This window comes from Gobius niger, assembly GCF_951799975.1.
Source record: "Gobius niger genome assembly, chromosome: 8".
Classification (NCBI taxonomy): domain Eukaryota; kingdom Metazoa; phylum Chordata; class Actinopteri; order Gobiiformes; family Gobiidae; genus Gobius; species Gobius niger.
Genome location: NC_136859.1, coordinates 5,439,663 through 5,453,470, shown reverse-complemented (window position 1 = coordinate 5,453,470; position 13,808 = coordinate 5,439,663). Strand labels below are relative to the sequence as shown.

At 43.3% G+C, this 13,808-nt stretch overlaps 1 protein-coding gene across 1 annotated transcript in view; it reads right to left on the bottom strand.

Moving 5' to 3' along the window:
* Positions 1-13,808, bottom strand: part of atp1a2a (ATPase Na+/K+ transporting subunit alpha 2a) — a 213,653-nt gene that overhangs the window by 49,384 nt on the left and 150,461 nt on the right. Inside the window, exons 15-16 of the mRNA XM_079561009.1 lie at positions 9,291-9,427; positions 6,648-6,798 (exon numbers count right to left, since the gene is read on the bottom strand). Coding sequence (XP_079417135.1) covers positions 6,648-6,798; positions 9,291-9,427 — 288 coding nt within the window. The remainder of the gene's footprint in view (positions 1-6,647; positions 6,799-9,290; positions 9,428-13,808) is intronic.

Below are 13,808 nucleotides of genomic sequence, written 5' to 3'. Positions count from 1 at the left end.
GTTATATATATTTTAGCCATTTGTTTTTTTCTTCGTTTTTTTTAAGAATTATGTAGGATAATGTTCCGATTTTTCACGGTGTGACCCGGGGGAAACATCTGTAAAAATGTAACATTCGCCTTGGTTTGTGAAATTTAAAATTCAATATATCAGGTAAACAATTAGATATTAAAGGGACTAGATGCAAGCTGGCCATTTTATACTCACTACTGCCACTTCAGGTCATACGTGTAACTGCACCTTCTATATTAAGCTTGTGCATGACGGCAATTTGGACCCGAATTAACACCTTTTTGAGTGACAGCGCAGGATTTTAGAGGCAGTTGTGGTGAACAGGTCTGAGTCATTCTACACATTAGGACATGGAGGAACATGTAGGGGGAGGAAAATACATAATTCTAACGTTTTTAAATTATGTATAGTCCCTTTAACTTTCCAAATATTGTTCAGTCCAAGGCTGGAAAATGTGAAGTCTGTAGGAGCTACTAAAGTGCAGATATTGTCGCACCAATGTCACAAAAATGTGACTACGTGCTTTTGTTTGTTTTCACATTTCGGTGCAGACCGGCACCATAGCGGGACCGGCTGCACATCTCTTTCTCTCGGGACACCGGACATGGACTGACTAAAGTATTTAGTTTGACCTGATAGAGATTATGAAAGCCTATAATGCATGATAGAGGAAAACGAGGAAAGGAATGTGAGGCTGCAAAAGTCTAGCACCGCTTTCAGTGCAGTTTGAAATAAACGACAACAATCCAGACCATTTTTCATGATATTTGTAGCAGCACAGTGTATTCTATGCTTTAGCTATGGCTCGTTTGAAAGGTGAGACTCTAACTTCTTTGTAGATGAAAACAGTGTCTCGGTTTCTGAGAAATCTAAGCTAAACAGACGCTAAATTTATAAAAATGACAAGTTTTTTTCTAGATTCGGAGATAGTTGGTGTTTTATCAAACACTCTCCATTCTGATTAACTCCTCTCCTCCTCTCTCATTTATTTCACTTCTGTTCATCATAGAGTTACCAAAATCACATTTAAGGCGTATTAGAGTGTCTAGTTTCGCAATTTGGCACTCAATGTGTTAAGAGACCAACTCAGCCCAAAACCAGCCCAAGAGTTTTGCCTGTAGTCTCCTCCTAAAGTTATGCAATAAAATCAAAAGCCATCCATTTGCAAGAAATACCTCGTAGTGGAGGCCATTTGAGCTTTAAAATGATGAGTTGATGACCAGAATGACGATGAAGATGTCTGTAGGAAAAGCCTTGCGAGCCCTCGAGCAGGAGAGGCTTTATATTTTATGCAGAATTACTTGAAGCTCCATGAGTGAAACAAACCTGTTTTTTTCTACATTAGCACATGGTTTAAAGTTGCAAAAAGGCAGTTGAGGAGAATACCGGGTCTTTAAAATAAGGCTGGTTTCCCCTGGTCGTGTTTTCGCATCAGTTTCTAACACCTGTTAACCTCTTCCTCTTCCCACACCAGATAGGGCCCTTTCTGTTTCTGAAATTGCCAGGAAATTGCGTGCCTCTCCAGCCCCGATAGAAGAGCGTCTCCCTGGGCTCTCGGCTTCGCTCGGCGCCACAGTTTTACGTGAATGGGAGGCTCCTGAATGCGCCGCGTTCTGCTGAATACAAATGTGCGAATGACAGATAAACGGGGTGAATGAAGAGCGGAGGTGCACTTCACTGTGGCTGTCGGGGAAAGAAATAAAAAAAACGGAAAGCTCCATTGTATATTTTCGTTAGCGTGGCAAACAGTCCGCAGGTGTATTCTGATTCAGATGGGGCGCATTATGCAGGAGCCTTCCGGGAATGAAAATGTAGGGATTCTGAATAAACTGTTTCCAGTTGACTTGGAGTAAAATACAGTCTTAAAAGTGTGGATCGCCAGGAAGAAGTTTGAGAAGCACTGGTGTAGATCACTGCACCGCTGCAAAATGCAAGACGCTGCAGGTGAATGGGGGAAAACAAGTTATGGAAATCAATTTGCCGTAGATTACTGACTGTTTTAATTTTCTGCATACAGGGTATCTGCAGAGTAGGACAAGTCAAATTTAGGACTTTTTAAGACATTTTGAGACCACAAAATCTCAAAAATACGACCTGTTTTAGAACGCGCAATATATAAATGGACTGTAAAGAAAATCACTGTCACAAAAATCCAAGTGTCAAACTGTTGTTTTTGATTTCACAGTGGGATGTACAAATGTAAGAACTTCATTTTTCACATTAGGCATTTTAACAACCATTCAAGTTTTAACAACCTTATCCCAGAGATTGAATAATTACTCACAATTATCAACTGAATGAAAGAAAACAACAGATATTTAGTTTTTGTATTTAAAATGCTTTGTAATACTTGAGCTGGTAAACATTCACTAACCTTTCTAAAAATAAAAGCAGCTTTTCGACGTTTGCATAGAACACAAAACACTGTCAACCTTACAACTAATCATCATAATTATTTTAATTATATAATTATTAGGTCAGAATCTAGTCTAGGTTTTGTGTTTTCTAAACTTGTTTGTCAGATGTTTTGATGAACAAACTGAGAAACGTGTTTCTAAAGTAACAGGACTTTCACTTTCCTTCTGTCCCTGAGCAGAGGAGCATTAGCTTTGTGTTTCCCAACATTTGGACAAACTTTATTGGGAATTATGCAGTTCATTACCTTGAGTTTGATATTTACAGCGAAGGATTATCTCCACGTTGTTTCATATTGGACGTATCTTTCCACCGACAGCAGCATTACGGACGTCCATCAGCGACAACAACACCTTGGTCATGTTTTGGATTCCTAAACACTGCTGACTTCAGTCGTTTTTTTGGGCGGATAAAGCTCTGAAGGAGAGTCCTTCTGCCTCGCTCGACTATCGCTGAGGTTACGCGTTGTTTGTGGCGGCGGCCAGTGCGTCAGCGTCGCTTCGCCCTCTCGGACCATGAGCGGCACCGGGCGGCTCCTCATCGGTGCTTCTGTGCATTTATTTGTCTACTTTTTAAACTAAATTGTGCGCAAATAATTGGGTCGTTGAACGTTAATTTTTAAGACCAGTTTACCCTGGATTTAAGACCAAATAGGCCGAATTTTAGACTTTTTAAGGCCTTAAATTTGGATTCTTGAATTTTAGACTTTTTAAGACTTTTAAGACCCCGCGGATACCCTGTGCATAAACATTTTCAAAATCGCTTAACACGGAAATCTAAATAATAGATAGATCCAGGTTTACATTTTCTTTATGCTCATAGATTGATCACGAGGATTTTGGATGTCTATTTTATCTTTTGTATAAGCCTTGTTTTTTGTGGTTCAAAGCTCAGAAAAAATGTGTAGGGAATTAGATATTAAAAATCCCTTTGAAAAGACCTTAATAATATTGTTAAATACGAAAATGGAAAGTCTGGAGGCTGTAGGAGCTACTAAAGTGGAGATGTTGTTGCAAGAGTGTACAGAAAACCACAAAAGGACAGACGAGGAGGTATCCAGGCAAGGCTCAAGATGGTGAAAGACTGTTGTGGAGCGGAGGGAGCTGCACAGGAGGAAGAGGAAAGAGGAGGGGGAGGAGCTGACGAGTGCAGGACACCACGCTCTGAAACAGGGGCGAGGCACTGCACCGTTACAGAGGAGCACTAAAGGCCGCACTCCGGTTTCCCCGACTTCCAAAAACATGCTGGTCAGGTTGGCCTGAACGCAATTTGAACAAACAGTGCAATGACCAAAAAAAAGCACTTCCTTACTTTTTAAGAAAACAGGTCCAAAGGTTTTGCAACGTCAGCATATATATTTATCCAGTCTTTAAAATCTGACGCTAAAACAAAGATGTTTAAGGTGAAGACTAGCTAAAAACCTCAAGATCGACAACTGCCTTAAGCATTTGTGTATTGTATTGTTTTCAGTCCTTTCTGCTTCATGTTGTATCATTTTTATTTGTTTTAAAGAGAGTAAAAGTAGTAGTCGAATGTTTTAAAAGCTCCTCTGTGTCTGGGTAAAGATTTGGAGAGTTTTCTGCGTCAGATTTCAGCCAAGTCTGAACCAAACACCCGTCGGGCTCCGCTGCTGCCAATCCGACTGCGCTGTTTAAAATTTCAGGCTGTTTCCTGTTTTTTCCTCCCCCCTGCATGCCGGGTTTGTTAGTTTTGCTTCGCCACATTCTCCAATTTTTTTTTTTTCCCTCTACTGACCGATCCAGCCTTTATCAACCTGTGTGAAGCACATCCCCAAATGTTTTCCTACTCCACACCATTAACTAACCACACTTTCAGCACTGACATTCAGCCCGGCCTTTTTTTTCCGCCAAATTCAACCAAATTCCCCAGAGTTGGGTCTGTTTTGCCGACCATCTGTTGAAATTCTGAAACATTTTCTGCTTTCTCTTCCCATGAAGTCACTGTTTGTCTGCTGTATTTTCAGTTCGGGGTAAATAAGCATCTCCACACTCTTTCCTGAACTCTCTCCCCTCTGCCTTTCCCTCCTCAACACTGAACCATCTCTGGCATCAGCGAAACAACACTCGCTCTTCAATATACACTCATGAACTTGCACTCATGTCTTTCTAGGTTTTGTTTTTATTCTGTATCCAAGTCTCAAATGGGGCTTTTCCTGACGCCCAAAGATTGAAAGAAAGGATGAAACTGAAATACTAAGTATGATGAGCAGATTAAAGTAATTCCTTTTCTATCCAATCATCTTCACCCTTGAGGCAGGGGTTACACAGAGTGCCACTGCAGGGTCCCCAAGACAAAATTTGTTAGGGCCAGCCTTGCACGTCCAGAATGATCCCCCTCTGTACTTTCTATACACAGCGATATGAGTCTGGGCACTCGCTTTTGCCGCTGCTGCCAAAACTCAAACAGATCTGCGAGTTTCAGCCCCTCTGACCACCACCAACCACTCACTAACGCACTACGTTCACCCAGGCTTTCTGGTCTTCCCAAACAGTCTCCCAGCCATCCAGATTTAAAGGAACCGGCCACCGTTTTTACATACTGAGATATGTTCTTACCTGAGCTGAGACGAGTTGATGCGTACCTGTCTGGTCTTTGTGCGTGTCCTCAGTCACGGAAAAAGACCAAAGATGTTGTTAGCGTTTGGCCTCTCCCAGTATATCCCAATAGCTCCAAACGGGGTGAAGTTAGAAGCGACCATGCTCTTCCACGGGCACAAAGACCAGACAGGTACGGATCAACTCGAGTTTATAGCAGTGGTTCTCAACTCGTGGGACAGAAAAAGTACTGAATCTTTACTTGAGTCGGTTAAATGATCGGGTTGTTTACATCATGATTTCAACACATTTTAAGGAAAAGACAATTATTTTAATTATTTTTACAAGTCTAAGTGGTATTTGGATCCCGATGTCCAACCAATTGAGAAACACTGGTTTAGATTTTGGTGTGTTAAAGCAGTGGTTCTCAACCTGGGGGTAGGGACCACCAAGGGGGTCGCGAGACAAATTTTGGGGGGTTGCCAGATCATTTAGATATAATATACATATTTTCATTAGCATGTAATCTAATGTTTTATTGTAGCATGTGTTTGCTATTTGACCAGTGCCATTATTTGATCGTAGTTTGATGAATTTTATTTCAGCCATTTGTTTTTTTCTTTGTTTTTTAAGAATTATGTAAGCTAATGTTCCTATTTTTCACAGTATGACCCGGGTGGGGGGTCACAAACCCCTTTACTTGTTATAATGGGGGTCGCGGCTCCAAAAGGTTGAGAACCACTGTGTTAAAGGAACAGGCCACCGTTTTTTCATACTGAGGATATGTTCGTACCTGAGTTTAGATGAGTTGTTGTGCGTGCGCTCAGTCATGCAAAAACGGCCAGAGATGGAGTTAGCATTTGGCCTCTCCCAACATATCCCTATAGCTCCAAACGGGGTTGAAGTTGGAAGCGACCAAGCTCTTCCACGGGCACAAAGACCAGACAGGTACACAGCAACTCGTCTAAGCTCAGGTAAGAACATATCTCTGTATGGAAGCACTGTGGCCTGTTCCTTTAAATGACGATAGCGTTTCGTGCGTGTGCCTCACAGCAGAGAATGGTTCGCTCCCCTGCTCGTGTGGAGTTTGCATGTTCTCCCTATGTCCCGCTAAGTTTCCCCTACCTCCAAGTGCGAAGGGTGCGACAGCAGATGGGAATGTCTGACTCTTCTATAGTCATGAATAACTCTCCGCCTGATCCAAAAAAAGGCTGACTTTAGCTTTGATCACAGCACATTCCCTGTGACGTCGTTTCAAAAAGCTTCTGCGATGTCCGTAATCCGCTGTAGCATTAGTTTTTCTCCAAGATCTTGTATTGATGATGGAGGATATCATGCTCCCTGAACCACTATTTCACAATGTGAGCTTTATGAATCCTGGCATTGTTATCTAGAAATATGTCCGTGCGATCAGGGAAGAAGAAATCCAGGTAGCAACTTCAGGCAGTGAAATACTAAAGGCAATGTTTTAATGTGAAAGAAAACCAAAAAGGAATCGAATCTCAGAATCAGCATGTGGGACAAAATATGTTTTTGCCACCACAGTTCACTCACTCTCTCGACACAGACAAACTGGGCCCGTGCTCACCGCCAGCGCCGTGATTCAAACTCCTACTCCCACTCCTCCCCGCCCGCCGGCGCTGACCTCCACCCGCCCGGGCTGACCTGTCTCTGGCACCCCTCCACGATGATGAGCTTCTGCTGGGGCGAGGTCCGCGCGAACACGATCTCGGTGTGGTTCCTCAGCAGGTCGTCCAGATACTCCGAGCTCATGTCCTTCAGGTCAGAGCCGTGGACCACGCACGCCTTGGCATCTCTGCACAAAATAATGAAGGAATAACAGCTAAATAAATATAAAATGAGGGAAAAAAAATGAAAAAGCCCGAGCCGGCGCGGGCAGAAGGCAGAGGTGCAGCGCCAATTATGTGGAAGGAGCGCTGACATTTCCACGCCTTCACCTACACCTTGTTTGGCTGTTTTGCGAGTGCCTGCAAAGATATAGCACTATCGGACAAACACAAACACTATACAGCAGGTTTCAGATGACATTTCTCCTGTAGTGTCGCGATGGCAGGATAATGGATGATAGTGTCAAGATCAGGGGTCTCCAGCTCATTCACAGCAGGGGCAATAAACGCAAACACAGCGCTGGTCGGGGCTACAACAAACTAAGAGTAATATGTTTTAAAATAGACTGTACGTCACTTATCTGTACGTTTTGTAAACTTTCAGGCCTTTCATCAGTCGACATTTGTTGAGCTTCTGAATTTAGAAATTATAAACTCAGTCACACAATAATGTTTTTGTAATAAATGTCATGTTCGCTAATTATTAATGAATGTAGTACTAATTGTTGACCTGCACATGACTGTGTTTTAATTAGTGGCTGTTTTTAGGCACAGGGCATCTCCACCTCAGTCTCCAAACAGCTTCTGTCTGTTCTTATCATAACATTACGTGCTCCTTGTGAGGCTTTATGTGGCTTTGGGGGCGGCACGGTGGTGCAGCGATTGGCACTCATGATTCACACCTTTCTGTGCAGAGCATAGATATAGTATAATAAAGATGAACGGGTCCCATTCAGCCCCATTCATTGAAAAGGGTCCAGAGTCGTGTGGGACACTTTATGGCCACTCTGTCCGACGCAGCCTGTGCCTTAAAAGGACAAAGAGGCAGGAAGCCCTGCGCTCACGGCGTGGGCAGAGCCTCCACAAAGGTCCAGAGCTTGATTGACAGGCGCTGGAGCCGATCAATGTACTGAAAATGCTTCCAATTTTTGGTTAAAAATATTTCACCTACCCCAGCATGGGTCATGGCGATTTTTAAAAAAAGAAAAACTCTTTGGAGCCAGTAATAATAAGCCTTTATTGGTACGTTTGAAGTCCCATTAGAATAAATGCTCCAAAGTGGAGTCGCCCCCGGCCACCAGGGGGTGGTATTACAGCAATGTCAGCTCCCCCCCATAAGGACCACAGAGAGGCGCGTTCCTCGCCTATTGGTGTGGAGTTTGCTTGTTCTTCCCATGTCTGCGTAGGTTCCCTCCAGGCACTCCGGTTTCCCCTACCACTTAAAAACATGTATAACAGGTTAAACCTCCAGCCAGGTCTTTCTGACAATAAGCCTGGCTCCACATCTGGGGATGGGTCTCTGAGCGCCGATCCACGCTGACTGCCCACTGCTCCTACAGGTCGCCCCAGCGGCATCGTGGATGGGTCAAATACAGAGCACAAATTTCCCTACGGGGATTAATAAAGTATAACTTAACCTTACTTTAAATGGAGATTGAGAAATAAAAGGCCAAGGTCCACAACACTTCACTTCTCTGTTGTGGTATGGACCTATTTAAACACTGATTATGACGTTTGCTCTGCTGGCCTTTTGTTCGTTTCTTTGTTGTCTGCAGATGTACCACATTTTCCTTTGTCTTTTTACTCAAAACCACGGAGCAACAACAGCCGCGTCACAGACCTCATGGGACTATACAGAGTTTAAAATGTTAAAATTAAGTATTTTCCTCCCCCTACATGTTCCAGCCATGTCCTAATGTGTAGAAGAGCCCAGACCTGGTCACCACAACTGCCTCTAAAATCCTGCACTGTCACTCAAAAAATTGCTAATTCAGGCTTAATATAGAAGCTGCAGTTACGTATAAGACCTGAGGTGGCAGTAGTGAGCATAAAATGGCTGACTTACATCTAGCCCCTTTAACATAGTTGTAACGTGTTTAATGCGTGTTTGATCAGTGAGCCGCTTAAGACATAAATAAGAAATCATCTCGCAGGTCAACAAAAATTGCACATGCCTGAGACGCCTGGTGCAGAGAATATGACCGATCACTGCCGCCACATTCAGACTGTGACACAAATCCAATTTTCTTTGTCCATGTCCTGTGCCTTATCTTTTTCACGACAGTCCGAACAACACACAGCTGATTTTTTTCAAAGGCGCTCTCGATACGTCCTCCTAAATCCAACACTGATCTTTTACTAACGTCTTTTTGAGCTGCCAGGTCACATTTCTCCGACCTACACAACATCGATGCTCTACAATAGTCATTCATTCTGTGTTAGAGCAGACGGGAGCGAGGAGAAAGTTAAGCATTCACTTGTTATAAATGAAGTCCCACGACTCCTTTGTTCCACACTCTATCACATTAATTACATCTCCTTTGTTGAGATAAGCCCTTAAGATAGTGAAGAAGCGTCTGAGATGACCAAATACCTGCCACTCCTCTTGAAAACAAACCATAATAATACAGCATTCAGCAGGACAGTATGAACTTGCAGAATCCCCCTCCCCCTCACAGACCTGGGATTGACTTCGCTCAGGGAGATGTTGAGTCTCTCCGCGATGTCCTCCACCGTCTCGTTGCCCTCGGAGATGATGCCCACTCCTTTGGCGATGGCTTTGGCTGTGATCGGGTGGTCCCCGGTCACCATGATCACCTGAGAAACACGACATTTATATCACCCAAGAGGGACACGGACAATCAGTGATGAGATGAGGAGGCGGAGAGGCTGAGGAGTCTGATGGTTCTGCTGCTGTGGTCAAGATGTGGTTTAAAATGACAAAAAAAAATAAGAAAATATTGTTATAAGAATAGTCCTGGATTCACCTAAACCCCCAGACCCAAAAATGTTTTATTTTATAGCTACTTTCCTCATCATCTCAGGATATTTTGTACGAAATTTTACAATCCTCTGAGTCTCACAGATTGTCCTTTGAATGAAGCAGATCATTCGTTCATTCATGATAGAGCGGGTCGTCGAATGATTGGAAGGTCAGGGGGAACGGGCTTTTCCCTTTCCCTGAATCCCAAAAATAACACGTTGGTTGAGTAGCCGCCCATCTTTCCCAACAAGAAAGTCCTTGGTTTGATTCCCAGAGCAGGTGAATCAAAGCACTCCACCAATAACTTTAAAGAAGAAGAAAAACAGCTGTTGGTGATGTCACTTCCCTTTCCCCTGTTTAAAAGACATTTTGGCTCAAAGACAATGTATCTAGGATGGAATATAACTTCTGTACAAGTGAGGGCTTACACAGACATGAAACAGCAGTCTGTAAGTCTGTGTTAACTTAAGTAAATTGGAAAACTGTAGCGCTTTCAGAAGATTGCCAAGGTTGTAAGATTAAAATTCTTACAAACTTGGTAGTGTTGGCTTGGTAGTGTTCAGTTGTAGCTCAGAATGATAATAATGCATAGGTTTTCTCCCTTTGTTAACTTTATTGACCTTGTTGGGAATTTGTCCTTTGTAGTTGATCCGGATATGATTCACCTTAAGGCTAGGATTAGAGTTCAGGATTAGGGTTATTTGTATTTTTCAAGAAACAAACTCATATATCTATACAAAATCACAGCAGACCGTGCCTCCCGAGCCGACGATCTAGCAACAACCATTAAACAGACTCCACTAAAAGTTTCTAAAGCGGAAACCCCACATTGCCATGAAGTTGTTCCACTGCTACCTCCCCCAGAGACGACCTCTCCTGCCGCCGCTAGTGACAATACAGGGGTCGGTATAAAGGTTTTAAACTACCCCCCATTTCAGGCTACTCCTCGGTAATTTGAAATCAGTTTCAAGATACCCCCGGGGGAAAGATGAACGCGATTTCAAGCCTCCCCCCCTGATTTCAGATTACCCCCCATTCAACTGCTTTCTTCATCCATAAGATACCTTATAGCAGGGGTGTCCAAACTTTTTTCATGGGGGGCCGCATGTTGAAGAGTACACCGGGTGAAGGGCCATAGATCGGTGATCAGTGCCGAGAAACCTTTGAATGGCAGAGGTTTTAATTGTGCCCTATACCTTTATTTATGCTTAAAATCTTAATTTTCAGCTCAGTCTCACAATTAGTTAGTTAGAATTGTGTAGAATTATTACATTTCAAGTAAAAAGGACTATCTCTTATGATGTGTACCGATTCAGCAAGAAGGCAGAGGGCCACCAAAAATTTGTCTGAGGGCCGCATTTGGCCCCCGGGCCGCACTTTGGACACCCCTGCCTTACAGGAACCGCGGTTGGAGCCCTAACCTTAAGGATAGTGGAGTTTACGAACTAAAGCTAACCTTACCAGATGAAAAGTTACGAGAGTTGTAGCTATTATTAGCAATTAACATCCGGGCATTTTCTATTTAACACAGCCGTGCCAAACAAACAATACATATTGCGGCGGGGGTAATCTGAAATCAGGGGGGGTAACTTGAAATCAGTTTCGGTAGTCTGAAATCATCCTCAACGTTCCTACTCCATCTCAGGAACAAGATGACATCTCCATCTCCAACGGCAAGCCTAATCCCTCTAAAGTTGTGGATTCGTCTGATGTGGCTTACAACGGAACGGGGTGGAAAATTCTGTCATTTTGAAGGATTGAAAATCAAGCCGTAATTAAAATAAAGACGCAGCTCTGCTGTTTTTCATAGCGCGCGCGGGGCTCACTTTAAAAGCAGCTTGTCTTGGATGAACTCTGGCAAATTGCATCACTGCCTATCTAGCTAGCTAGCTTTCTGGGCGCTAACAACAACACGGGGCAGAAAACCACGATGCAAACGCGGTTCTAGGTTAATATTATCCTTCTCATCTGGAGCCGCTCTTTAACTTTAACTCAAGTAAGTCTCAGGACGAGCTCATCTATTTTCTCAGGGATGCGAACTGGTAAATACTGTCCCGTTCACCTGCTGCTTCTTAAACATTAGCGTTATAATCGAGAAAATGCAAATAATAAGCTCCACTTTACATTTGTATTAGTGTAATATGAGCCCTGATATTGAGGAGCAGATGCCGCTCTTAAAAAGTCATTCTCCTCTGATACTTTTACGCACAAGTTCATACACATTTCTGAAGCATTTGTGTTCCATGACTCTGTTCAGATGCTAGGTTTAACTCCATTTATCCAGCAATCTCACATTTTTTCCTAACATACACAATATGCATCCTATATACTAGGCTATGTAAATGTCTTTAGAAATGCTTACCGTAAATTCTCTAATACTGGCCTGTATTCCATTAGCGGCCGGGTCTCTAACAGTGGCCGGGTTCGCAGCTGGCGGAGGCAAATTAAAGCCGGTCTCTAAAACAGTCCGGGGCTTTTATTAAAAACTATAGCGGTAGAAATATTCCCCATGTTAGGAATTTGTCTCATACTGGTGTAAATGATAACTCACGTGCAGGAAGTAAACAAACCCAGGCCGAGGGGGACGCTGCGGTGGAGCTGATCCGAGCGTAACTTCGACACAGATTTAGCCACTTTTCAAACCTCCTGTGACTATATTTGGAAACAGGAAAAACAACAAATGTTGTGTGACCCTCCAGGGTTTTAATAAAGTCACCATCGCGTCCTCAAAGCACGTCCAGCTGCTCCGTGTGCAGGTCAGTCCCACGCCTCAAAATAACTCCTCGATCAGCGCGAGCGTCTCGTCTTCTCTCGGGTCAGTCTCATGATCGATCACAAACACAAACGCTCCGTCTAAAATAAAATTTATTATTATTATTATTAACTCACCTTTACACAAGATAATAACAAATAATCCTGTCCGCGGTAAAAACGAAAAGAAACCTACAGTGATATTGATGTAAAAGCTCCGCTAACAGCAGCGAAACACTTCCTGTTGTCCCGACAAAATAAAAGGCATCAATGTTCAGCCGGTGGGAGAGGGTTTGCAAAGTTAATTAATAAATGAACCTAATATTTTAGGTTCAAATGGACACAAATCTCGTTTTTCTTGGTTTTCCTGGTCGTCCATTTTGCTCAAAAAGAAATAAAGGCCTGTCTCTAATTGTGGCCTGGTTCCAATAAAGGCCTGGTCCTAGATGCCCTTGAGTAAATAAAGGCCCCGGCCTATATTATAGCATTTACGGTATAAGACGTGATTGATTCATGAAGGATAAAAATAGCTCATGACGGATGTTTTATAACCCTGCCTGTCAAAATGAAGGTGAGAAATTATCCCTAGCGAAACCACTGAGAAAAACTGTCTGCTCTCTCAAAAGGTTGTATATGATTTTGAATTGGTTCAGGTCAACTCCAACAAAACAAATAAGGAGAAGTATGGAGAAATGAACCCACATGTTGTTACCAGGGGTCCGACATATTACAACAGATGGAATCATTGGACACTGTCTCGAAAACTGAAGCCCATATCGGATGTTTTTGGGAGCAGCTAACCGGCCTTTTCTAAAACACAAAGTCCTTGGCAACATCGATGGCTTGCCACATTCGCCACTTGTGTCACAAAGTGAGCAATTTGGCCAAAAACACCGGCTCAATCAGCTCCAATAAAGAACCATTCTGCTGTGGCCGATGCAGCTGCAGCCCTGATATCAGAGTGGAAGCAGAGAAAGTGTCTAAGCATGGGATTTGACAGACCCTGAGTGTAGCTTTCTTTCCGTTCGGCGGAAACTAATGGCCCATCGCAGGTCAACAGTTCAACTCCACAATCGCGCCGCTGAGACACAAACACGTTCGGATAAAATCGCACAAAATCCCCCAATGACACAAAACCCGGCATTTAAGTGTCAAAAAGGCACCACGCTGAAATCCCTATCCACCTCCGCTGTAGCGAACCTCCCATTGTCGCCGGCTCAATGCTAAGGATTTCATTTTCGTGTGACTGGTTGCCTTTGTTTTCCTGACGCGACTCCACTAACCTTTTGTGCGGTGATTGAATAAAGAAATGGTGCGTTTTTGCCAAAAGGCTTGTGGCGCGGGCCCCATTCTCACCGAGCCAGACAAAAGCAATGAGTTTAATGGCGTTCATTTTTTTTTTTTTTCATTTTCTGTTTGTGTGGCTCCGTGACAGCTGCCGGGAAACATACTTAAAACAAAGAG